We start from the raw sequence: 27,986 nt of genomic DNA, 5'->3' as shown, positions 1-27,986 counted from the left end.
CCTCCATGATTGAAAACAACACTGATTAAATGCATATTCTGAAAAATTTTAAGGAAATGAAAAATTTGTTAAACCCTAAAATGATGACAAAACCTAAAATTTGTTAAACCCTAAAATAATGACAAACCCTAAAATTCGTACCTTGCCATCTTCAATAACTTCTTCTTCTTCTACAGGTTCATCCTTGTTCACAACATTGGTTTTCTTGGTTGAATGGCTTGACTGAGTCGTCTTCTCACTCTGGCTTGACTGCGTCGTCTTGCTTGACCGCGCCGTCTTCTTTGGCTGACTCGTCTTCGTCTTGCTCGTCTTCGTGTTCTTCGTTTTCGCCTTTGCTTTTTTCAGAATGATTTGACCTAATTTTTTTCAGGGGGGTAAAATTTAAATAGTAAAACAATAACAAATAAATACTATGGCTTACGTGGCATTGGTAACAGACACGTAGGATGGAAACCTGGTACTCTAGGTAAAAACATGGTAGAAGGTTTAAATGGTTGGAAATTCAATTTGGTAAGGTCTGCGCAACAAATTTTTTTTTAAAGGGGGCAAAACCAAATCTCGCTTGTTTGGCAGGGGGGTAAAAGGTATTTAACCCTTTATTTTTTATTCAAAATTTTCTATTTATTTATAACAATGAAACATGCAACTTTTTTTAATATATATATTAGAAATGGATACTAGGGAGAATGGGGTTTGGGAAGAAATGGTTGCAATGGATGGACTCTTGCATTTTCCCTAGCCATATGTCCATTTTTGTAAACGGTAGTGCCACCAAAGATTTTAAGGTTCAAAGAGGATTACGTCAAGGTGATCCAATTTCTCCTTTTCTTTTCGTTCTTGCTATGGAAGGTCTAACCGCTCTCACTAGAAAATCGGTGGAGGTGGGTGATTTTAAGCCGTTCAAATATGGTGTAGAAGATCATGTGGATATTCTTCAATTTGCGGATGACACCGTTGTTATTGGAGAGCACACTTGTGATAATCTTTGGAACATGAAAGTGTTGTTGCGAGGCTTTGAGCTTGTATCCGGTTTAGAAATCAACTTTCACAAAAATAACATTTTTGGAGTCCACATTGGCGAGTGGTTATTAAACCCGGCTACTTCTTATCTCTCTTGTAAGAAAGGAAACTTTCCTTTTAAACTCCTCGGCATTTGAATTGGAGAAGGCGCTAGAAAGAAGAGAGTGTGGAAGGACTTCGTGGACAATATCAAATCAAGATTATCAACTTGGAAGGGAAGAAATATTTCAATAGGTGGAAGAGTGACTCTAATTGGTTCGGTGCTTAATGCTATCCCCATTTTCACTTTCTCCTTTTTTAAAGCTCCGAGCAAAATCATCAAAGAGATTAGAGGTCTTCTTAGTAATTTTTGAAGGAGTGGAAATGTTAACAAAAGATGTATTCATTGGGTGAAGTGGATGAATGTTTGCAAGCCTAAAGAGAAAGGTGGGTTAGGCATAAGAGATGTAGGCGAAATGAATAAATCTCTTCTTCTTAAATGGAAGTGGAGGATCTTGAAGGAGGATAAAGCAATTTGGAGTAATTTTTTACTTTTGAGATATCAAAACCCAAAAATTAAGGTGCTTGCCTCTTGCAAAGAAGTTTTAAATCGGGAGGATTCTAGGTGGTGGAGGGACATTATTCTTAATGATTTTAAAGAGGAAAGCTATGTTGAAGGTTTCTCCGATTGGGTCGTTTGTGACTTTAAGAAAGGTAATAGTATTCTTTTTTGGCATAGTATTCTTTTTCGTATTTGTTCGATCTCTCAACCAATAAATTTTGCGCGATTAGTGACGTGCTCTCTTAGAACAATGGCGCCCATTTTTGAAATTTTAAAGTTCTCTTCGGAAGCGACGTAGCCATTCACGGGAGGGGTTCAGTTTTCGAATTTCATATGAGGAGGTTAAAGGAGACTTTGAGCGACATTGTTCCGGACACTTCGGCTAGTGACGACTTCCATTGGAAACTAACTACTAATGGTTGTTTTTCGGTAGCTAATGTATCCAATTTGGTGTCATATGCAAAGGATTTAACTTGGCCAACTTCTTCTATCAAATTGTTGGAAGTCATTTGGAAGCTTAACATACCGAAAAAGATTAAGATTTTCGGTTGGAGATTTTTTATCAATAGACTTCCTCTAAAAGACCTTTTGGCCAATAGAGGCTTGCCTATTGCTACTTCTCTTGATTGCTTGTTTTGTACTAAACATTCGAAAACTTTAGAACATCTCTTCTTCCAATGTTTAGTATCGAAAGGGGTTTGGGAAAGAATCTCCCTTTGGTTGGGAAACGATGTGGAGATTTCTTTTGAAGAATTCAAGAACTCCGGTTGCATTCAAGACAAGGTGAAAGAAGCCAAGACTAAGCTAAACTTAATTTAATTTGGTTGGCTTTAATTTGGAGCATATGGTTAATGAGGAATGTTATTGTCTTTGATAATGCCACTTTTAGCTTCGAAGCGGTAATATCCAACATAATGTTTTACTCTTGGAGATGGATGTGTAATAGTGTTTCCGATCCTAGGCTCATTTTTTATGATTGGTATAAATTACTTTGAACTAGTTCAACTCTTCTTAAAGTTTTTTCGATGTAAGGGTTGCACCCCTAGTGCGATTTCTAATATCATTACCTATTAAAAAATATATTAGAAAACATGTAAAGTCCTAAACAAAAATCAAATTTGTGCCAACAAAAATAACACCAAAACCACGAATTCGAGCAAACAAATGATCTTCTTGTAAAACAATCATAATCACACCATTAACTCTATGTGGACCACATCATGTGATTTTTCTTCTCTCAATTTGACATTTGTGCCTTGTAAGAACATAGATCCTAGTTGGATTCTAACGGCAGCATGTGTTTAGCAACTCTAAAACTTAAAACATGGATTTTTTCTCTCTATATAAGGAATTAAAGTATTACCATAAAGGCAATATACTCAAACATGACAAATCTTCAAAAGGCTATTGCTTTTCTCTTTTATATACTTGTTATATTTTTGCTTCCTTTGAAAATCACAGCATCACTAAGAACAGAAGCTGAAGCTCTTGTCAAATGGAGTCTATCACCTCCTCTTCCTTCATGGTCACTCTCCAACCTTATCAACCTTTGCAACTGGAAAGCTGTTGTTTGTGACAATTCAAATATAACTGTCTCAAATATAAACTTGTCTAATGCCAATATCAACGGAAAACTCTCCGACTTGGATTTTAATTCTCTCCCAAACCTTACCCTCCTCAACCTCAATGGAAATAGGTTTGGTGGATCAATACCATCAACAATTGGCAACCTCTCCAAACTCAGTTTCTTGGACTTGGGAAACAACTTACTTGAAGGCACACTCCCTTCTGAGCTAGGCCAGCTAAGGGAACTTGAACATGTTAGTTTTTTCAACAACAGTCTCAACGGTACCATTCCCTATCAGGTCACAAATCTCCCAAAGGTAAGTTACTTTGACTTTGGATCAAATTATTTTGTATCTTCCTCTGACTGGTCTCAATATTCAAGCATGCCTTCCTTAAATTACCTTGGTTTGGAATTAAATGAACTCACTGGTGAGATTCCAAGTTTCATATTTGAGTGCAAGAACTTAACATACCTTGACCTCTCTCAGAACAAATGGAATGGTACAATACCAGAATCCATGTATGGTAATTTGGGCAAACTTGAATATCTCAATCTCACAAACTGTAGGCTAGAAGGAAAACTGTCATCTAACTTGTCCATGCTTTCGAATCTCAAAAATCTTCATCTCGGTAATAACATGTTTAATAGTCCTATTCCATCAGAGATAGGATTGATGTCTAGGCTTCAAATTCTTGAACTGATCAACATTTCGGCCCGTGGGGAAATTCCTTCTTCCATAGGTCAACTACAGGAGCTAGTGCATCTTGATCTCCGTCTTAATATTTTAAACTCTGAAGTCCCTTCCGAGATTGGTCTATGCACAAATCTAACTTTCTTGAGCTTAGCAGACAATAATCTAACCGGCTCTTTGCCTTTGTCATTAGCAAATTTGACCAAACTTTCAGAACTAGGATTGTCAGGTAATTCCTTTTCTGGTCAAATTTCTGCTTCATTGATCTCTAACTGGACTGAGTTAACATCCTTACAACTTCAAAACAACAGTTTCATAGGAAAGGTTCCTCCACAGATTGGCCTGTTGAAAAAAATTAATCTCCTTTTTATGTTCAAAAATCTTTTCTCTGGTCCTATTCCTGAAGAGATTGGAAACTTAAAAGAAATGTCACAGTTAGACCTTTCAGCAAACCATTTCTCTGGTCCAATTCCACGAACCATTTGGAACCTCCCAAACATAACAGTCATACATCTTTTCTTCAACAACCTCTCCGGAAACATTCCAGTGGATATAGGAAACTTAACCTCACTGCAAAATTTGATGTCGACAATAATAACTTGGATGGAGAATTGCCGCACACAATTGCTCATCTAACTTCTTTAGTTAGTTTTTCTGTGTTCACAAATAACTTCTCGGGAAGCATTTCTAAAGATTTTGGAAAGAATAGTCCTTCTTTGACTAATGTCTACTTTTCAAACAATAGTTTCTCGGGAGAACTTCCTTCTGACATGTGCAGCGGTCACAATCTAATAGCTTTGTCAGTAAATAACAACAGCTTTTCGGGGCCATTGCCAAACTCTTTGAAAAATTGTTCATCTCTTGTAAGAGTTAGGCTTGATGACAACAAGTTCAGTGGGAACATCACAGAAGCTTTTGGGATTCATCCAAATCTTACTTTCATCTCACTTAGCAGAAATCATCTCGATGGTTATCTATCTCCAAATTGGGGTAAATGTATCAGCTTAACTGAGATGGAAATGAGTGGAAACCAATTTTCTGGAAAAATTCCATCTGAGCTAAGTAAGTTGAGTGAATTACAATTTCTTAGCCTGCATTCCAATGAATTCATTGGAAATATCCCTCCTGAAATAGGAGATTTAAGTCGGCTCTACATGTTCAATTTGAGCAAGAACCATTTGTCCGGAGAAATCCCAGAGAGTATTGGAAAATTAGCTCAGCTTAAAATTGTTGATTTATCAGATAATAGCTTTAGTGGAAGCATTCCTAAAGAGCTCGGCAACTCTGACGGGTTAATAAGCATGAATTTAAGCCATAACAATCTATCTGGCGTGATTCCGTATGAACTAGGCAATCTGTTCTCACTCCAATCCATGTTAGATATCAGCAGCAACAATCTTTCAGGAGAAATTCCTCAAAATCTACAAAAGTTATCAATGTTGGAGATTCTCAATGTATCCCACAACAATCTATCTGGAACAATCCCACAATCCTTTTCAGATATGCGCAGCCTTCAATCTGTGGACTTCTCTTACAACCACTTGTCAGGTATGATACCAACCGGTGGTGTTTTCCAGACAGAAAATGCTGAAGCTTTTGTTGGGAACTCAGGTCTGTGTGGTGATGTGAAGGGATTAACATGTTCCAAAGTATTGTCTCAAGACAACTCTGGAAGGTCCAATAAAAAGGTACTTCTTGGTGTTACTGTATCAGTTGGTGGAGTATTATTTATAGGGATGATTGGTTTTGGAATCCTGCTATATAGAAGGAAAGCCAAAAAACTTAGTGAAGAATCCGAAAGCATTAAAGATAATGATCAATCTAATTGCATGGTATGGGGAAGAGATGGAAAATTCACATTTTCTGATCTTGTGAAAGCAACCAATGACTTCAATGAAAAGTATTGCATTGGAAAAGGGGGATTTGGAAGTGTTTATAGAGCAGAACTACCAACAGGTCAAGTTGTTGCTGTGAAAAGACTCAATATATCAGATTCTGATGACATCCCAAAAGAGAACCGCATGAGCTTCGTGAATGAGATAAGGACACTTACAGAAGTGAGACACAGGAATATAATAAAGCTTTATGGTTTTTGTTCAATGAGGGGAGAAATTTTCTTGGTTTATGAACATGTAGAGAGAGGAAGTTTGGGGAAAATGTTGTATGGAGAAGGAAAATTGGAGCTAAATTGGGGTACAAGGGTGGAAATTGTGCAAGGATTAGCACATGCAATTGCTTACCTACATAGTGATTGTTCTCCACCAATCGTGCACAGAGATATCACACTGAACAATATACTACTGGATTCAGATTTTGTACCTCATCTTGCAGATTTCGGCACTGCAAAGCTGCTTAGCTCTAACAATTCAACCTGGACTTCAGTTGCAGGAACCTATGGCTACATGGCTCCAGGTACACAATTCATTCAATGATTGACATGTATTCAATAAATTATGAAATTATTCGAGTTTTATTCGTCACTTATTTTAGAGAAGTCAAATTCTAATATATACATAATTTAGAATTTCTGGATACATACCTGATGGATTTGTTGGCTGGCAAAATTTGAATTTGCATTTTGCAGAACTAGCACAAACCATGAGGGTGACTGAAAAGTGTGATGTGTATAGTTTTGGTGTGGTGGTGTTAGAGATATTGATGGGAGCACACCCAGGAGAATTCCTGAATATCCTATACTCAAACAAATCTCTGGCATTAATGGAAGTGCTTGTGAAGGATGTTATAGACCAGCGGCTTCCACCTCCTACAGGCCAAATAGGCAAAACAATAATGCTCACAATGAGAGTAGCTTTGGCATGCACATCTTCTGCTCCAGAGTCTAGACCCATGATGCGTTCTGTTGCGCAAGAACTATCTGCGACTCCGCATGCTCGTCTTTCTCAGCCATTTGGTATGATAACCGTAAGCAAGCTTACAGGATTACAAAATTAGATACATCAAGGACTGTATAGAGGATTTTTAATATGAGATGTTTCCAAGAGGATTGAGGATATAAAGAATAAAGAATCAAATCTCATGTATACTAGATGTTGAATTACACATTCTCATGGGTAGAAATTTTAGAATGATTAGTCTAGTTAAATTTATAAATTTTAAAAACAATGTAATTTATATAATTAGAATGTTTTATACAGAAGCATGTTTTGAAATAACTATTCTCCTTCTCCAACAATATTTCAAAGAAGGCTCATCACAGATAACTATTATACAGAAGCATGTTTTATACTTACATATGATGATGTTCACACATGCACATCAACATTAAAACCATCTGTCCTTAAATAGTATGACTTTATTCCATTAAAAAAACTTTTTTTGTTTTTCATAAACCAGTTATCTTTTATTTTATTATGTCTTATGTTTAACAAAATGATAATGCTCTCTAATAAAGAATACACAAAGTAATATATAATGACAGAGAAAGAGAGAGCGATGATATTATTATTAAGTACTCAAAGCAAATGCATTACTTTGGAGTCTGGACTAATATACGAAGGTGCAACTATCTATTAATCTAGTTAGGCAAAAGAACAAACACATAGGACTCAATTTATTTTGTTCTATGTTTGCATTTGCAACCAAAATAACTCTAATAGAAAGCACCAACAGATTAAGACACCATTGAGACACCATAACTCTAATATAATGAATTTGACATGAACTCATAATCAAGAAGTTGTTCTAGGGAAGAAGAGAAAGAATCATGGTGATTGGTAGAGACACACTAAGAATAGAAGACAAATCACTCTTTGTCTCTAGGTTTTTCCCATAGGTTTCACTCACTTGTTACTTTCATCACAGAAAAAACTATTTAAATCAAGGATGAAAAATGGGTCTTGAAGCTTTGTTTCAAATCAAGTGAAAACTGTGATTCAAATCAATTTGGACAGAGCCAAAATAAAGCTTCGAGATTTCAGTTAATTCAAATCAATTCTTGCACTTGATTTAGATCACAAGTGTTGTGATTTGAATCATGTTCAATTTGTGATTCGAATCAAATGTCCAAAGCCAAATCCCATTTTTCACAAAGCCTCTGATTCGAATAATGTATTACACTTGATTCGAATCAAATGACTGAAAAACTAGATTTAAGAGCTTTGACTTGTGATTTAAGCTACGCCTGATGAAATGCAAAGTAGAAACTATCTAGGCTAAAAAAGACATACTATCAAGGATCATAACACTCTTATTAATCGAATAAGGAGGATTCTTATTGGTACAAAAACACATTAGCCGAAACGATTGCAAATGAAGTGCGAAACGAATAAAGTACAAGCACACAACAATATAATCAAATTACAAATATGTAAGTACTAAAAGTATCTATATCAAATTGACAAAAACATCAAAATACATCAGCGATACCATAAGATACCATGACCGCACTTTCAATCTCCCTCTTTTTGATGTTTGAAAAATTTGAGATATTATTGTTGATCAATTCAAGGCGTAATTTGGAACTTGATGCTTGGGATGAATATAGTGAACTAGTGTACATTTATTCACTTGAGTTGTAAAAGTTGTAAAGCTCCCCCTACATTAAACACTTTATGTGCGTGAATATTGATAATATCTCAATACATTCTTCCTCTTAGACATATAAAAAAGAGAAGAAAAAAACGCAATCAACTGAGTCTAAGATAGAATAAAAGCCAAAAACCGAATGTCATACTTTGTGAACTAAACAAGAACCAATTAAATGGCATGCGAAATTAACTATCACAAAATACGCAATTTAAGAGAAATAATCAAGAACATATAATATAGAGAATCATAGAGATATCATACATACGTGACTAAAACTTGTCACACGATACATAATCCAAAAAAGTCAAATGCGATCAAAATACAGTCAACCAGTCAGTCAAAATGACATAAATATCCAAAATATGCTAAATGCTAATGATATGCTATGAATGAAAATAAAAATAAAATCATGAAAATGCATCAGCATCAGATGGAGGAACATCAACAGCAGCAGTGGTAGTGGTGTCATCTGGAACAGAGAAAGATGGGTAAAGATCAATATCAGAAGGACCAGTATCAAACATAACATTCGTTCTACCCATATGGTCAACAGCAGCTCTGATAGACTCCACTCGAGCAACCACTTGAGCTTCAGACGATTCAATCTCTGTCGTCAGCTCAACCCTAAAATTAGTCTTCAGTTGTACCGACTACCTTCACTTTCCCTAGCCACTGAATCAATGCGTGCCATAATACGCTCCTCTCTAATTTGGTTGTCAGCCAGTAGCTTTCCGACCAATTTATCCAAATAGATTTCAACTCAACAGACAGAGAACCAGGAAAAAAAAAAAAAGAAGTAGTCTCAACAAGTAGATCCCTAGAAGGCTCCATAACCTTATCATCATAAACCTTTCGGCCAGATTCCTCAAGGTAGAAGTACGAACCATCTGTATTGTCCATGTAGTATCTATTTTGGACACGCCACTAATCCAAAGTTTTTGGTGCCTTAGTCAAGTCTTGCTCTTTTGACACAATCCCATTAAGTCAAATTAATTACTCATTTTGTGAATTTGAAATATTTTATGTAACCTAAAAAATGCTTTCTTAAATTTACAACATTTTTATGCCCGAATGCGCAACACTTACTTAATTTATAGCCACAAAGATATACCAATTACCACAAATCAAATGGCAGAATTAAGCAAAAAAAAGAAAAGGAAATAATCTCAATCGATTGTTTCTTTCATTAATTGATCCAATGCAACATTTGTATCTTCTCTGCTTCAATTTAAATGTCCCATTTTAGCATAGACTCTATGTTCACAACCAACAATTTGGCTAATGAGTAATCACTACTGATAGAAACAGATTCATTCTATTAGTTCTTGTGTAAAATGAAAGAGGCAAGTCAGTTGTACAAGTCGGAACTTACAATCTTAAGGTCATTTAAATTGTCTGCAACTGAGGAAGGTTTTCCCATACATGCAAGACCACCTTTGGTAGAAAGGAACAACACTATTTAAGAAGTTGTCGTCGAATTGGCTCGCGTCTAATTTAGTTTGTGCTTAGAGGCGTTTGATCTCAGCCAGGTGAGTTTCCAAATATTCTCTTCATGAAAAGATAGTAATGAGAATATAAGCAATACATGTTAGCTCATACACAAGCATTCTGTTCTAAATAAAAAATAGAAGCCAAATTCCAAATCAATTATCAGCAGTACCTTATGAGTTCATCAGCCCCAATTAATGAGAATCGATCAAATAGAAGATTAAGGCATTCATTATGAATCAGTTTAATGAAAACCCACTCATAAAGGAACTTGTGCTCCAAATACATTGTTCAGCACTCTAAAACACTCATCAATAGAATGCTAAAATAGATAATTTCATCTAAATGTTTGTTGCTTGATATATAATTACTTTCAAAGCAACAAAACTGATATAGATATGAATAGGAGTTAAAGTTGTCAGTTTGGCATGCAAAGTCATGTTTCATGTTCTCTTTGAAAGGTATAAGCCTGAAAAGTTCTACCTAGAAACATATAGATATGAATAAAAGGAATACATATCCACTTAAGCCATCTTTCCGTCTGCCTCAAAGTATGTGTCTTATTCCTTCTACCAGTGAGAATTTTATGTGAATTACCGCGCGAAATTCACACAAATTTGTATAATAAAGACCAATGGGAACCAGAAGCCAAAACCAGTTAAAAGGTTTCCGGGACTTAAATCGAACACGGCCAATCTGAAAACACAAAGCAGGTAAAAAAATTAACTAAAGGTGGAAAAGAAAAGTCTATCAGAATCATCCCACATAACAGGGCTTGAAAACGTCCTTAATAGGCAACCAATTCGCACAAGACTGGAGACCCGCAGTTGCCCGCACAAAGCTGAAACAGCTCTAAGAAGAGGCCGTAGAAGACCAAAATGGCCGTGTGAATAGCCTGACCGAAATGGACTTTTCTTATTTTAGAGTCTTATAGGACATTGACTATGTATACCATCAATATTTAAGGTAAACATATAGCATTCTTCTCATTTTCTGTTTGCTTTTATGTCTTTGTAAGAAACATTTTATCGGGTCTGCATTACTATTTAATTCCAATGAATCACATATGCAAACATGAACATTACACCGCATACAAAATTAGACAATACAATGGAACCACCTATTAAGGAAACCAAAAACAAATGTAGCAGTAATTGTGCTTAGCCCTATTCAAAATCAATTTTAGCCAGCACCTTATAACTTCATCACCCACTCTAAACTCAATACAAGTTCCAAACATGCATGCATTTTTAATCATAACTCCTTTATTTCTCCCAACCTCATTCCTGTTCAAATTTATTAATATACCTGTCAATCTCCCTCAAACCTACCTATCTTCTTGAGGTAAAGATGCATATATTTATTTTCATTGCTAAACCTTCTATGTTAGACTATGTTAGAGTAGAGACTATGTTAGACCATATCACTATGTCAGAGTAAAGAAAAACATCAAAATTTAAAACTTTATATAAAAATTTAACTATATTTAGATGATCAAATTGAGGATTACATAATTGTAAGTTGATATATTAAAAAAATTAAGTCATTTCTCATAGAAACAAATCTAAAAACAAAAACCATCTTATATTTAAGAATCAAAACTTCATCTGAACTTCAGCCGAACTTCAGAGGAGCAATTATCTTTTCCTAATGATGACCTTGATGAAAGCATTGAGACAACAACATCAGCATTCACATTATCACAGAATGCCAAATCGATCTTTTTTAGTTGTGTGCAGTTTTCAATCACGCTCATCACTCCCTTTTCTGTGACATATTCACACCCATCCAATGATAAATGCAAAAGCCCACAACAACTCTTTGAGATCTCATAGAGTGTTTCATCATCAACACTTGTAAAGGATAAGTTCAACACCTCTAGCTGCTGAACTACAAAGTTTATTTTTAGTCCTCTCATATTATCACCAAAGGACAAGTTCAAATGTTTAAGCTTCCAACATTTACTTAAAACTTGACAAATACCTTCTTTAGATATGTAGTCCTCATCCCAAGAACTTAAATCGAGAAGCTGCAAATTGGGAAAAACGGAAGCAAACAATATGAGGGTCTCGTCCTTTATCCATATATTGGAACACAGATGTAGAAACTTTAATTGAGGGTTGACATCAAAATCTTTCAAAATATCGTAAATTTTTACACTTTCCCTCCTAACATATATGTCTTCCATTGTAATTTTAGCTAGTGAATTACAGTTCTTAATGAAGGCAAACAAAGTTGATTCTGTGAGCTCGTAACATTTATTAAGGTATATAGATACTAAATCAGGAAGAAGTAAAGACAATCGGGAAACATCATGATCATTTAGAAAATCAACATCTTGAAGACCTAAATGTCGTATCCCACGACACTTGGATAACAAATCATAAATTCCATGGTAACTATAGCCGATACAATTTTCAAGAACAAAACTCTTCAAAGGAAGACCTTCTCTTGCAATAGAGTAAAGCAAATCATCTGATATTTGCGAACGCCGAAACTTAAGAGAATTCAAACCCTTCAAACTCATGAAAGAATCAATGTAATGTGAAGAAACGCAGTTTGCATCCTTGAGTTCAATTCCGAAAATAGATAACGATTTCAATGTTGGTCTGTCACGGAGAGCCAAAGCAATGGCTGCATTGTCGTCGAGGTCATGCGAGGAGGCGAACCAGAGGTCAAGAGAATGAAGGTTGGAGAATCTATGAAAGAAACGAGGGAGAATGCAAAGTTGTGGATAATAAATTCTGAGAGAGAATATGAGACGGTTAGTGATGGAGAGAAATTGTTTAGAGACGAGAGATAGGGAGGATTTGAAGCAGAGTTTGTTTTTGTCTTCGGTTTCATCGACTGGATTGATGAGGAATGAGAAGACATGCTCCCAGCAGTCATCTGGTAAGTAAAACTCACGTTCTGCAATTATAATTGAATTTGTAGAAGAAAGCGATTGTTGTGAAAATTTGACAAAAGTTCTCTTCTTCTTCATGTTGATGAACAAGTGTGATTTGTGAAAAAAATAGGGGTGGCAACTCACTAATTTAATGAGTAAAAATTTTAGGTTAAAACGGAGTACCGCGGCCATTAATTTTTCTTTTAATGGAATAACCGATTTTTTTAATGGTGAACACTCCGGTACCCTTGAGTTTAGATGGGTACCGGTACCCTCAACCAATCAAATGTTATAATTTCATGCCATGTCACTTATTTATTTTTATTTATTTTAAAATAAATTAACATTTAATAATAATTTACACTAAAGGTACCGGTACCCAACTTGAATTCATGGGTACCAAAGAATTTACCTTTTTTAAATCTCTAACCCACGTGCCACACCAGTTTGCACCCCTAAATTCTCATTTGTTTTATTTTTAATTAAATTTTATATATTTTTAGTTCTTACGTATTGGTTAGTGAGATATTGGTTAGTGGGGAATGTTTTAATATAATCTTTAACATTTTTAAATTTTGAAAAACTAACCATTAACCAATTGTATATATAAATGCAGCAATGCTATATATAACGAAATTCAATGTCACGAACCTAATTCTCCTATAGTATATATCTTGTTTAATTATCATTAAAAAGTAGAATGTATATACTAACATTTAATTTCAAAAAACATTTGAAGTTTTTTTTATTAAAATAAATAGATAAAGGCTAGTTAACCATAGGCCATATCATACCAGACTACATGTATAGCATAGTAAACTTGACATCATCATTTTACTAATCTCAAAAAGTTACAGAATTATATGAGAATGTGCTACTAATGCAATGTGAAAATTTTAACTAAAAACGAAGGTTATAGATTTAATTATTGCCATTCGTGAATTTTTCGTGAAATATCATTCGTGATATTAAGCATTTCCCATATAAATGAATATAATGTATGAAAAACAAATATATATCACAATATAATTTAATATAAAATTTAATTTACATAAAGCAAAATATTTCAAGTCACATAGTTGTTATAAGTAAGTAAACAAATAAATATTGAATATTACAAAAGACTTTTTGTAAACAATATTTACGTTTTAGTTGTATCTTGACCTTCGTCATCGAACAGCAATATCTTTAATCCCTTTGAAGTAACTCTGGATAGTGCCACATATAGTTGCCCATGAAAAAAAATTGACTGGGATAGGTACACTCCAACGGATTTAAGTGATTGACCTTGATTCTTGTTGATTGTCATTGCAAATGAAACCATTAATGGAAATTATCGACGTTATAATTTAAAAGGAATTCTTTTATTAGTAGGAGTCAACGATAATCTTGGCATAAAAACCTTCTGACTAATATTGTTAGCGGACCAATATTGTAATTATCAACCAAGTGTCATTGCACAACCCTAAAGACTGATCAATATTTCTCAATAGCATTACTAGTACTCCAACCTTTAATCTCAACTTGTGATTTGAAAGTTCAGAATAAACAATCATATTTAGAAATCCAGGATTGTGCACATCATATAGCATATTAAGGTCTGACTTGGCGTTCCTTAGTGAATCATAACTCAAATAAGTTTTTTTTCTCCAGGTATTAAATCCAACATATAATCATTAATGGCATCATCAATTGTATTCTTAGGAGCTAAAATAACTTTGAATAAGATTAAATTTGATAAAAACAATTTTAAAATGATGAATTAGATAATAACTTACTTCAATTTGTACTCATTAATGTCTGCGATAAGGAGTTAATTGATTGGCAAAAATAAAAATTGCCGAGAACTTTTTTGGCCAGGATAAAAAAAATCATCTGGAACGACTTCAAGACAGATTTAGAAATATTTTCTTGATTAAAATAAGTTTAAAAAGGTTTTTTTTTTCTTTTTTTTTTGTGTGTGTGAGAGAGAGAGAGAGAGAGAGAGAGAGAGTGAGTTTAGCCATATAACATATGAAAAGGCCCATATGCTTTTACATTGTTCACTCAGATAAATTAGGGTGCTTTTACATTGTTCACTCAGATAAATTAGGGTGAGCTTTCACAAATTAAGGCTTTGTTAGATATTTCAGTATTATCTTCAATCTTATAGACACTACTACAACAAGTACTTTTCACTATGATTGGATGAAGAATTCCACTACAGATGTTGGCACGTGCTAACGAAATGTGTGGTAGTATGTGCACTCTTTACTAACACAGGATGGGGTTGGTAGTCGTGGTAAAATCACAATAGCGTGTAACATATCACTACGGTTGTAGAAACCAACCGTAGTAAAAGGTGTAGGTTAGGGGATCAATACCCAGCGCCTTCAAGTTGAGAGATTTATCAACATTTCACCATGGTTGTATGTTCCAACCATTGTGAAAGATTTAGCGTACAACTTTTCATCACGGTTTTACCTTCCAATCGTGGAATGCTTATTCCTCCAACTGCTCACTAAACATATAATCTTTCAATCTGATTTAGAAATTAATAATATGACAAATAGAATTATATTAGAAGAACAAGTTACACTAACCACTGTTTTTTTAAGCTTTTTTCCTTCCATTCTACGCATCCCTATTTTTTAGGGTTAGAATTTGGTTCAATGCTTTTAGTTCTTCAACCAACACTTCATTTTTTACTAGTTCATTGAACTAGTAAAAAAGGAAGTGTTTATTGAAGAACTACAAGCATTAAACCAAATTCTAACCCTCAAAGAGCGAGATACGTAGAATCAAAGGAAGAAAGCTCGTAAAATATCTATTAATGTAAATTTCTCAAATTTTAATCACCACTAAATCTCGATTATGTCTAAATTTCAACAAAACCTAATCTTAAGCAATAAATCACTATCAATACAATAAAGGATAAACTACTATATAAACAAAAAACCTAGGCATGCAATATACTACTATATTAGACCACCTTTTCTCACCAATGATGAGTGTGTCATCAACATACTGGAGGTGAGTGAATCTTTCTTCCCTGTTGACGAATTTAAATCCTTTGAATTTCCTTAGGTCCAGTGTTCTTTTCATTAGCATGTTAAAACCTTCTTCCACTATAAGGAAGAAGAACGACACAAATGATATCATTGTCTTAATGTGTGACTCATTTGGAATTTCTTAGTGGGTCTACCCTTCACCAACATTGACACTAATGCCGATCTAAGGCGTTCTGATATTTATCTCCTCCATTTATCAGGAAACCCCATATTTATCGTCATGAGATCCAGAAAGGTCCAAGCCACCAAAATCGTAGGTCTACTCAAAGTCCACTTTAAACAATATAGCATCTTTTTTATTTTCTTCACTTCATCCACAATTTTATTTGCAACAAGGATCCGATATAGAATTTTTCTTCTTCTAACGAATTCTGATTGCGTTTCTGATATGACCGAGCTGATCACTTACTTCATTCTATTTGCCAAAACCTTTGATATTACTTAAATACTTCCTATTAAAGATATGGGATAGTACTCTGCAATTTCCGTTGGATTTTTCTTTTTTGAATCAACACTATAAATGAACAATTTGCACATTTGACTATTCTACTGTCTGCATGGAATTCAAGCATCATCCTCAAAAGAACATGTTTAATTTCTTCTCAAAATTCTTTCACAAATCCAAAATTTACCCCGTCAGGACCTGGACTTTTAGACTCGTCGAATTCCCAAACCGCTTTACAAATTTCCTCTTTTGAAAACTCTCTAGTCAACCCTTCAATTTTTTCACCAACAATCCTTTTAAAGTTCAATTCAACTGGTATTAATCTCACTCCCTTAGCTGAATACTGATTTCAAAAATGCTCTTAAATGGCCTCTTTAGTCTCTACCATTTCATTCAGTCTTTTTTCAATTGATTCCTAACCTAGAATTTTATTATCCTTTCTTCTTTTGTCGATGCATCATTTTATTATCCTTTCTTCTTTTGTCGATGCATCTGTATAAGTACTTTGAGTTGGTATCCTCATCCTTTATCCTTCTTACTTTGGATCTTTTCCATTGAATGCTGCAATTTATTTTGATAATTCATGAATTTTGGGAGAGAGCTCTCCCTTAGTGTTTACTTCATCCTCTGAAAGACTTACTTCTTTGCTCTTCCTCTCTAATTTTTTCAACGGATTCAGTCCCTAATTTGGAGTTGATTCACTTAACATAATCGGTCACTAAAACATTTATTTCTGAAAGTTAAAATTAATGCGTCATTTTTCTCTGTTAGAATTGTGGAGGAACCATTTATTTGGAATACTGGCCTTGAAAGTATTAACAAATGTTTGAGTTTATCAAACTGGGAAGTGGCTTTCAGATAGTGTTGAATCCTTTATTCCCAACTCAGTGGAGCTTGTACTCACTTTCTGAGCATGTGAGTACAAGTTGTTTAAGTTCAAATAAAAACTCCATCGATGGTGGTTGAAAGGAAATTGTCTAAATTGCTCAAGCCATTATAGCATCTTGAAATGTTTACAATCACGGGCGACGTCACTGGTGCGTATCAATGCAGAAGTGCCCTTTCAACTTCCGACTGTTATCTCTATGTTAGCAAGGTGAAGTGGTGGCAATGAAGAACAAGCTAAATTGAAGTGTTACTAATTTTACTGTGTTATGCATAGCTTCATTATTTTGTTTGGTTTTTGCATAGGAAATTTCTCTGGAGGTTTGATTACATGCAATGCATTTTATTTTATTTTTGCCATAATTTTGTTACTGATATGGCTGAAGCAGTTTCTCCAGATTTCTGTGATAGACACATAGTTTTGTGTGACTGGTCTATTTATGTTCTCTGAATGATGTTTCTCCACCTCCTTCTGTAGATGATCCACAAAACTATCCAAATATATCATGAGGTCCATACAAGACTTTATTTTGTATGTTATATTTTCCAATATAGTAACTATGGTGCTATTTCATATTGCTTGTCATATCTTACTGATACTTTATATTGAAGGTGTGTTTGGTGTCCGACACGACATTGTTTACATTCAATTTATTTATTTCCTCAAATTATTACTACTTTATGACGTGTCGATGTTTTGTTTGTGTTTCATAGATTTCATTCATTTCTGATTTTAAACTTGAAGTAGAATTACAACTAAATTTGAAAACTGAAAACATCGATATTATGACCTTATTCTATGATGTGTATATTTAGTGTTGCAGTGGACCAATAATTTGTGAAATTTGCAACAATTAAATCCTCACCTGGGTGGTGGATCAAGCAATTGTATAGTTCTTTGCTATTTATTCACTATTTCTAAAGTTTACCGACCCTATAAAAAATGTTATGTTTATCTATTGATAATATATGGCTACCTCCTCTCTCCCGCTCTACTCCGAATTTCAAAGTATAGAAATTGACTAAAATTGAAACATTTTTGGATCAAGATGTGTTTGCATTTAATATTTTTGGTTCATGATGAATTAGGTTAGCTCAACTTATAAGTTGAATCGTGGAGTAAATTGTCATATACTTAATATGTCTTGTTGAATGTAGCGCAATTCATTTGTTGGATGCTTTCTCTCTAACATTGAAACAAAATTCTAAGTAGTCTTGATTTTTATTTAGGGAGCAACAGCAGTCAGAACTTCTCATCCTGAAGAACTCATAGTGCAAGAGAATCCATATTTGCAAATGTGACAAAAGTAAAAAATTGTATGGGGTAACCAATTGTATTCAAAATATAATTTACTTTTATAGATTCTTTAACCAATATTTTTGGAATACTAGCTAGTAAAACCCTTGTTTGTTTAAGAGTTAAAATACTCTAATTTTTTATTATTATGATTTAATCATTATTTCCTGTACAACAAATTTATTTTCTTTTTTTATGCTTAGTGTACAAATAATGCAAACATTCACCAACAATATACAATAGAAACAAGTTTACTAGTATGCGGATAAAAAATTCTAATTATGATATTTCAAACAAAATGAAATCAACTCAACAGTGTTCTTCTCTAAATTAAAATAGAAAACAAAAGTACAGATGTGAGTCTTAAAAAAACAGCTACCAATAAAAAGAAAAGATACTGCAGAATAAGGGGAAATTACAACCCTCAAGCCAACATTTATTTTCAATGATGAATGATATTGACATATTACACCATAAGAAACATTAAAATGTATCCCTTTCCAAATAAACAATACCTCATGTAAAAGGTTAAAAACCAGAAGAAAAAAGATTGTTTATAGTTGAAAGAAAGATTTCCACTTAAGCTTACTATTATAATTCTATTGTTTTGCCTCATGTAAAAGGTTTAAAACCAGAAACAAGTGTTTATAGTCGAAATATAGATAGCCACCTAAGCTTACTATTGTTGATTGGAACTCAACTTCGCCTCTGATCTATCGGATGGACAAGCGACACAGTCGGTGCAAGCAATAGAAGGAGACAACTTGGGTGAGAGATTCATCCGTAATGTCTGATGCTTCTCCTCGTTCCCAGGTACATGGAGGAGAGCGTCCATGACTAAAATTTCCCAATCACGATGAAGAAAAAAAGAAGACCAAGAGTCATCTGTTACAAAGAAGCCAGAGCAATAATCAATGTTATTAGCTACTATAAAACTGGCCTAACCTCAACAATAACGTCAAAGCAAGCAACCAGATTCATTTAGCACCATGGTAGTAATAATTAGTTAATTATAGACAAGTAGTTGGCATTCAAATTGTTAAAATGAATAGTCAAATTGCTAACCTCCATTGCGGACTGCCTTCAGCTGTAAGACACCTGAGCCTAGTGGTCCAGAAACGGGAAATGAGCAAGATACAGATTGCCTCTTATGAGCCACTGCAAGAGATGCATTGTACCAAGAACCTTTAACAATTGGTTCTCCAATAGCATCTATTATTGCCTGGTTCTTGCTTACATCCTCCATGGCCTTGCTGCAGATTACACGGGTTATAATTTTAGGAGCTGCCATGGGGAACAAATTTTCAATTTTGAAATATAAAGAGCAGTAGTGGAGAAGCTCCTTTTTTATAAGTATTGGTAATAGGGTTTCAGAAAAGTTTTCATCTTCGAGATGCTTACTATCCAATATCTACTTAGAAAAAGATGAAAGCAGATAGAAATAGTAAATAATATTCAATTGGAGGGATGACGACAAAGAGTTTAAAATCGCGATATACCAAGGCCACCTAGGGGTTATTATAATAGACGACAAATTACAAGGATGCTATAACTGTAATACTGGAAGTTTGTATAAAATGACTAGAAGAAATGTCTTAAAGCCCCTTTAGTACCAGCAAATGTTTCCTATTTTCTTTTATGTTTTCACTGATTACAAAGATGCCACATTGTTTTCCCCTTATTTCCTACTTTTAAAGTTTTGGAAAACGAAAGGAATGTTACAATTTCTTACACAAATCATTGAGAACAGAAACAAAGTGAAAGCCAAGTGATATTCTTGTAATTATTAGTGAAAGAAGAAAATGAAAACAAATTTTAGAATTGTTCTTAGTCTTCCAGAATCCAGATCTGATCAGCATGCACTGCTTTTTTTTTCTCTATTGGGTGAAAATTAAAAAGCTACTGTATTATGTAATGTTGAAACGAAAGATAAGTACAAGCTTGGATGCTGAACTTACCTATCAAATTTATTTTGCTCTAGATATAACCATCATTACTATTAGATATTGTTATGTAGAAGGAGATAAGAGGAAGTTCAACTTTCAGTTCTAACCAAAAAGTTTGGCACTCTTGAAGAACTTATGGGATTGGAAATACCGTGGACAATGTACATAAAATTGTAAGGCCTATTTAGGGCTTCTTATTATTCTAAAGTCTAAATCACATAATGTCAAAAGCTAAGACATAGTTTTTAAAGTTTTTCATGCATGCCAAATGTATTCCTGTGAGATTAAAGTAAGAATAACACATAAAACTTGATATTTACCTGCTACAACCATGATAGATAGAAAGGTCGTCAAGAGCACTCAGAGCAACACCGCCTGTAATAGTAATCAAAACAAACGACACTGCTTTACGGGCAAAATATTTACCCTGTTTTTCATCTGCATCCTTCACGGTACTGCAAATTAGTTAAAGTTGGTAGTTACAATCATGGACCATTCATATTATGATTTCAATTTCAACAAGTAATGGTAAACAGTACTTTTATGTTTTTCATTTCTGAACATTTTCAGCTGAACTTGAAGAATAAGTATTTTAGCTCTTTTGTGTTAGGACTCAACTTACTAAATCATCAATCAGTCAATTTACCCTGATTAATGTAAATGATAACTTTCCTAACTAGAATCACAGAATCTGATCATCTTATTGAGCTGTGAAGCTTGACATTTTGAAGTTAAAAGTGAAATACTAGAATGAAATACTCTTGCATAGGTTATAGCTACCACGAATGTAATAATCTTCTATATAGGTATAGCAGTGAACTTGTGTGCAGTGGCCCAAAACTTCCATAGCAATGCATTTTTCAAAAACAGCAATCAAAGCTACTATCATGGAAAATTATGGTTGCCGTTTTTCATATGGGGAAAAGTTTATGTTTACCCTTTTGTGAGTTGTCAAACCTATTCTCAATTGGTATTTTCCTCATCTTCCCTTCTAGAAGTAATATCAGGTTTATTTTCTAGGACAATGGCCACAAACTGTGACCTCTTTCACTTCCACCAAAGGACCCAATGCACACCAGCATCTTGTACAGCCAACTTTGGTGATTTCTTACAAGCTCACCACTCTCAAACTTCATGAACATGCCTGTTCTCTGTTGTTTGATGTCTAACTCTCAGCAAATTATTAAACAAATCCTTTGTTGTTTGGGGTCAGTCACTTCACTGAAATCCGGGATTCATAACTATGCTTGTCCGATTTTCGTAGAATATTTCATGAAAAGATTTTTTAAAAATTCAAAAGGTTACATGAAATTGCAGAAAATAGGGGTTTGATTAAATTTTGTTATGCAACGGTGCTACGGCGTATCGTGGAACAAAATTGATTTTTCAAATTCTACAATGATGTAGTGTTGTGCCGCCGCTATTTAACAGAACTACATCAAATACATTTTTCACCTATTTTAAATTGAGAACTGCGTTAAATTCTGAATCACTAATTATTCACATAATGGCTCAAAGCTTCAACACGCAAACCCTAGCAAATTGAAACAAATAAGTTCCAGAACTACAAATTGAACATATTCCACTCAATTTCATCCAATAATTTTGTAATTATTTTCAACTCTACGCAATCCTAACATTTTGCAATCTTGAAGAACATACATGTAAATTCACCTCTAATATATTCACAAAACTGAAAAAAATATCGCAAGCTTTGAATATCAAGAATTTACTAGAAGCAAAATATAGCTTACCTGGAAATGTTAGGTTTAGGGGAGAGTTTAAGGAAGGAGCTTAATCTCTTGGCCAACATGATCGATGAATCAACAAATTTCGATTCCGTGAATCGCCGAAACGAACTAAGCAAAAATTGCGATGTTATGTTCTGTTGCGCAAGAATCAGAAAATTATAAAATAAATTGGAGGGAGATGAAGAAGAATTATAACTAAATAAATAAATAAATAACCCCAAGTTACCGAGAAAGAGATGGTGCGAGAGCAAGTAAAATCTTCTTAACGGATTTTAAATCACGCACTAGAGAAACCTTGGTGGTTGGTCACTGATGAAGCGCTCAAGTTGATACACGCAGTGTTTTGGAATAAACCGGACCGGATGGTCCGACCCGTCAGCCGAACACATGAATAATTCGGTTCAGTTTTCAGATAGGATGTGCAGTTGAACAATGCCGGTTCGGCCGGTATGACGTCACGAAACCGGTTCGACTCTGAAGGAGATCACAAAATAAGAAGTAAGACATGATGAAGAAAAAAGATACCATGGATCAAGAAAAATCATCAACATCATACATAATAACCTTCGCTAGGAATATTTTTTTTTATAACCACTTGTTTAGTCTGGTTCGAGGGTCAGTTTTGACATCAAGTGATTTTAGCTCCCTTCTAATCCTAATAGAGGGAATCTAACTATAATCCTCTCTACCAAGTTAAGCGTCAATCACTACTAAACTAACTAATGATTGGTTGATCCATTTGTGAGTAGCTTGTAAATTGATTAAATGATCACAAAATATAAAAAAAATCAATGAATTTAAATCTAGAGTTAAGTGAAAGATAATTTATATTTAAATGTGTGTTTAATTTTTTGGTGATAAAAATTAATTTTAAATGAATTCTCTAAAATTGTTATAACTAAAAGATATTTAAATTTAAATAATTTATATTTAAACTTTTTTTTAATAATGATTGATAAATAAATAAAAGAAAATGGTTAAAAAGGGTAGAGGGGACAGCCACCAAGATCCTGCCACGAAGAAATAGACCTAAAAAATAAAAAAATCTAATGTATTCTTTACAAAATATGTCCTTGAACAAGCAAGGATGGAATATAAATAAGATGAATAAATAAGATTAAGATTTATGTTAGCAAGTGCGGACAACTCTTACCCTCCTTAAAAATACGAGAGACTATAAAATTTCAATTAGTGACTATATTCATACAATTCACTTATTTATTTTTAATATGCCAAGGCAACCAAAAAAAGAGACTTAAACGCCTTTACCATCGCCATCGAATCAAATTCCAATCAAATATTGTGTCAATTTTTCTCGTCAATGAGAGAATTGGACATACCCAAACCAACAGCAAAACTCCCATAAAACCTCCATCACCATTTCTCGCAATCCCTCCACACGTAGAAAGATCAGAAGAAGAAACAGCAGCACCATCACAATTATTTTTAAGGGTCTCAAACTCCTACATATCCAAAAAAGATGCATTCGTGATACTAGCAGCAAGAGCAACAGCCTCCAAAATAGAAGAAGTGGAAGAAGTAATACTGAAACAAATATTTTGAAATCTGACCTTGTTACGGACTGACCTGATGGCATTGAAAACAAAAAAAAACTGCAACAATGTTCGTGATCTTGCACTGGCCTGAACCACTTTTATTAAAAAGTTTTTCCGCTTCTGACCAGCCAAGAAAAGGGCCCTGGAACTTCAATTTTTCGCCTAACCAATGCCAAAGTTGAGCAGCAACTTTACAATCAAAAAACAAATGACGAGATATTTATTCAACCTCTTTACAAAAATCACACCGAGACAAAAAAGCAAAGTTACGGTGTTTCCATTGCTCATCCGTGAACACCTTGTTATGGAGAAGCTTCCACACAAAGCACGACTTTATATTTATGAAAAGATAAATTAAAAAATAAGTTTTAACATAATGTTATATAACATTATTTATATGCAAATTTATAAATTTTAGTTTTAAATAAAATCAATTATAAAAATTGTAATCGATGCATCAAATACGTCAAAATTAATTTAAGACCACTAAAATTATTTATTGTATAATCACCTTAAATCAGCTCAATTAATAGTTGTTCAAGAATATCAAGTGCAAATGTGAACGTGTAACATCTCACTTATTGATAGGCATGACAACGGGTCGGGTGCGGGTTTCACACTATCCAAACCCGAAATCGATACCCGGACCTAAACCCAAATGTTGTTCGGGTGGCAAAATAACACTCACGCCCACATCCGTTGAGTTCGGGTTTTTTCACCCAAACCCGAAACCGCAACAAAATATATAAAATACATTTTTTTGGCTTAATTGTCACTTTGGTCCCCCTATTTTGTCTTTTTCTTGATTTTAGTCCCCCCATTTTTAAAACCACGATTTTGGTCCCCCTATTGAAAGAGAGACAGGAATAGGGACTAATTTTGCAGAAAAACGTAAAATAGGGGGACGAAAATTGCACAGAAAACTTAAAAAGGGGACTAAAATAGTGATTTTTAAAATAGAGGGATCAAAATCAAGAAAAAGACAAAATAGGGGGACTAAAGTTGCAATTAAGCCTACATTTTTTCTAATTTTCCATAATATATATATATATATATATATATATATATATTTATAAATAGTGATTTTTAAAATAGAGGGATCAAAATCAAGAAAAAGACAAAATAGGGGGACTAAAGTTGCAATTAAGACAAAATATATATGATCGTACCTGATCAGGAGAATCGTCAAGGCACAATATCTGGCTTGAAGAGCAAGATGGGGGGGGTACCTGCAAGGTTCTCCGATGCTTAAGTCAGTAGCTATCAGAGAATGAGGTTTAGAGAATAGAATAGAATACCTGACCCTCTAGTGAAAGAGGGTATTTATAGCCCCCAGCGCTGGGCCAAGGTTCCCTAATTGGGTCAGATCCAATTGGAGGCCCACGTGCTAGGGAACTGCCAGAACGTCCCGTGCTAGGGCTGAGTCAGCAGGAGACTCACGTTCTGGATGCACATAGCGTAGGGTTCGGAGATGGTTGACTGAATCCTTCGCTGAGACGTGACGCGTGGTCTTCTTGCATGGATAACTCTTGACGGTTGTCCAGTGAGTGGGCCCAAGGATTTGGGCCTGCTCGGCCAGAATCTTCGCGAAGGGCAGCCTTTATCGGTTGCCCAGTAATTGGGCCCAAGGGAATTGGGCCTGCTCGGCTGATAACAAGGGCTGGGCCTGCTCGGCCCAGTCCAGAACAGGAGCCCCCCAAGTCATTAGCCTTATGAGGGTGGTGACTTTAACGAGGAGGTTTAGCCGAGCACGGGTAACGATTCTGAATCTTGGGCTATTCGAGGACTTTGGTCGGCCGTTGTCTTTGGTTGTCACTTGTCAGCGTGATTGACAGGTGTCAGCTGTACAGGCTGTAATCATTACTGCGCCGTTTTTAGGGATGGAATTAAACGGCGTCTTTTGGAGTTCCCAAGACCCTTGGGACGCGTGGCAGCCTTTCGTGGAGGGAGCCGTCTTTGGGGTGTAGGCAATGATGGCGTCTCCTAGGCTGCCTAGGCCATCATGACACCCTTTGGCCTTCTTTCCCTATATAAGGAGTGAGGAGGTCACTCATTTGACACTTAACATTTTCCAAGCCTTCAAGATTCCCTCACTGCTCTCCTCCTCGTCTCGTTCATATCTTCTTCGCTTTCTTCAAGTAAGTTCCTCGTCTCCTTCATATTTTTATTTAAGTTTTATGTATTAGTTTTGAGTGTGGAGGGCGCGATTGATGAGTGTGACGAGCAAGGTTTATGAATTAGCCGAGGAAACTTAGAAGATGATCGTTTCTCCCATGCGTTTGCCGAGTGAGTTTTGAGTGAACGGAGCTAGAACGTTTGAATGAGACGTCCAGCTTTTAGGATTACTAGGGAGTAGTATGAAGGCAACGAGCAGCGGAGGTTGCATGTCTCGGTGAGGGACGAGTTCGCCGACCTCCGCCGCGTGTGACGACTATGTTGGGCGCTTTAGCTCGTCGGCCATTCGACGATTGGGGGAATTTTCCTCGTCCCTATTCCTCGCCCTTTCACTTGACTTGCGGTGGAAGGGTGGATTTGACCAGTCGAATTCACGGTTTCCTCTGCTTTTCAGGTAAATGGCCGATGAGAACAAGGATGATGTCGTCTTCGACATTTCAGATGGGGACGAAGCTGTTGGCTCGCAAGAGGACGCTCCCGTCGTCGAGACCTCCCCTAGGGCACTTGAAGAATGGGTGGTCGTTGCTCCGAGGATGATTGCATCGCGCTTCACGAGTCGTCCCAAGGAAGCCTTTAACGTCATCGAGGACCTTGACCAAGACGAGGAGCCTTCTTGGGGCGCCTTTGTGCCCAAATCTCACCAGAGGATCTGCTCGCAATTTCCCGGCCCCCGTTTCGCAATGTATGAGTTCGTCTTTAAGGAGGCTGGTCTCCGTCTCCCCTTCACTCATTTGCAACGGAGTGTCTTCAGTTGGTTGCGCCTCTGCCCGTCTCAGCTTCATCCCAACGCTTTAGCGTTCTTAAGGGCCTTTGAGATCGTATGCGGGTACTTGGAGGTCGAAGCGACTCTGCCCCTTTTCTTCAGAGTTTTTCATTTGCAGAGGTTGCATGATCCGGACGGCAAGTGGAGTTGGGTGTCGTTTAAGCAGCCGAAGAAGTTGTTCGCCATTTACCAGGACTCTGTCAAGCATTTTAAGAGTCGGTATTTTATAATTAAGCCGCTCACTCCTGATGCCGAGAATCATTTGTTCGAGGAGCGCGAGTATATTGAGGATGGGGTGAGGAGAGTGGGCCCAGCTGCCCGGTTCCTGTTAGAGTGGCAACCTGACCATTTCGAGCGTGGGACCGACTATTACATCTTCCGGGACGAGGATCTCAATGAGCGCGATACAGGGGGGTATCAGCGGCTCGCTTCTTTTGTGGACGGGTTTAGACCGGCAATATGTACATATCCCAACGGGGATCCCCTATTCGAGGAAGATGGAGGCCCTATGCTGGAGCCTCGGCACAACAACACCAAAGTTGTCCTCGAGTGCGGAAGTTACGGGGACGCTATGATTTTGTTAGGTGAGATAACTATTATTTGTTCAAACAACACCTTTTTGGTTCTAACTCTTTATTTTGCAGGAAAAATGGCCGACTTGCACGACAAAGTTACGAAGATGCGGGCCAAGAACAAGGGGGCCGCCAAAGTGTCTGGGAAACGATCGCGGGTCGAGGAGGTTAAGGCGGCTGCCGCGGGTGTCCCTGACAGTGGCTCCCCTTCGTCAGTCGGGACGACCTCGTGTGGTTCTCCAGCCGGAAAGAAGCAAAAGAATGAAGGGACCGCGGAGCTTCGTCCTCTTATCATTGACAACCCCTCCGATGAAGATATAGTGCTGCCCTCTTGTACTCTGCACAGGGGAATCTTCTCAAAGAAGAATGTGCTCCTCGAGCACGAGGAGGTGAGGCACATTGTCACGCGGGACCGGGTGGCTCGAGACAAGGACCTGTCCGAGGACCTCGAAGGGATGATGAGGGTGGCCGCCTTGGCCTTGGCTCTCAATGCTCAAAATGTCTGTCCTCAGAGGGACTACGATGCTCTCCAGACTAAATATGATGAGTTAGAGCACGAGTTCGAACAGTACAAGGACAAGTATGAGGTCCAGAGCGGCATAGTGGAGGACCTCGTCAAAGAGCAGAATAAGGTCGCGGAGTTGGAGGCCGAGGGAAAAAGGCTCCGCGAGCGAATTGTTGAGTTGGAGAGGGCTCATCTCCCTGCTGCCGAGGAGGATGAAGACGAGAAAGCCTTGGTGACGCGTTCTCAGCTTTTGGGCAAGGTGAGGGAGTTGGAGGTTGACTGTGTTGCTACCTTGGGGG

At 36.1% G+C, this 27,986-nt stretch overlaps 3 protein-coding genes and 1 pseudogene across 4 annotated transcripts; 2 read left to right on the top strand and 2 right to left on the bottom strand.

The window, feature by feature from the left end:
- The first annotated feature begins 686 nt into the window (after positions 1-686).
- Positions 687-1,157, top strand: LOC131631209 (uncharacterized). The gene has a single exon (XM_058901991.1). It carries the CDS (start codon positions 687-689, stop codon positions 1,155-1,157), a length of 471 nt encoding a protein of 156 aa, XP_058757974.1.
- A 1,787-nt stretch (positions 1,158-2,944) lies between these two features.
- LOC131631219 (MDIS1-interacting receptor like kinase 2-like) lies at positions 2,945-6,973 on the top strand (annotated as a pseudogene).
- Positions 6,974-11,458: 4,485 nt separating this feature from the next.
- Positions 11,459-12,838, bottom strand: LOC131631208 (uncharacterized). Its single transcript, XM_058901990.1, has one exon. It carries the CDS (start codon positions 12,836-12,838, stop codon positions 11,459-11,461), a length of 1,380 nt encoding a protein of 459 aa, XP_058757973.1.
- Positions 12,839-18,742: 5,904 nt separating this feature from the next.
- LOC131631186 (uncharacterized) lies at positions 18,743-22,498 on the bottom strand. Of its 2 annotated transcripts, none has more exons than XM_058901968.1 (5): positions 22,343-22,451; positions 22,120-22,224; positions 20,686-20,820; positions 19,485-19,672; positions 18,743-19,304 (listed from the first exon to the last, which is right to left on the bottom strand). In XM_058901968.1, exons 2-5 carry the CDS (start codon positions 22,176-22,178, stop codon positions 19,099-19,101), a joined length of 588 nt encoding a protein of 195 aa, XP_058757951.1. In that variant the 5' UTR covers positions 22,179-22,224; positions 22,343-22,451; the 3' UTR covers positions 18,743-19,098. The 2 variants fall into 2 exon arrangements, with proteins under 2 accessions (XP_058757951.1, XP_058757950.1); XM_058901967.1 differs by having other exon boundaries at positions 18,748-19,304; positions 22,120-22,250; positions 22,343-22,498.
- Positions 22,499-27,986: the final 5,488 nt, after the last annotated feature.

Source organism: Vicia villosa, unplaced genomic scaffold, assembly GCF_029867415.1.
Source record: "Vicia villosa cultivar HV-30 ecotype Madison, WI unplaced genomic scaffold, Vvil1.0 ctg.000790F_1_1, whole genome shotgun sequence".
Taxonomy (NCBI): domain Eukaryota; kingdom Viridiplantae; phylum Streptophyta; class Magnoliopsida; order Fabales; family Fabaceae; genus Vicia; species Vicia villosa.
Note: the sequence above shows the minus strand (reverse complement) of the source record. Positions and strands in the feature narration are given on the sequence as shown.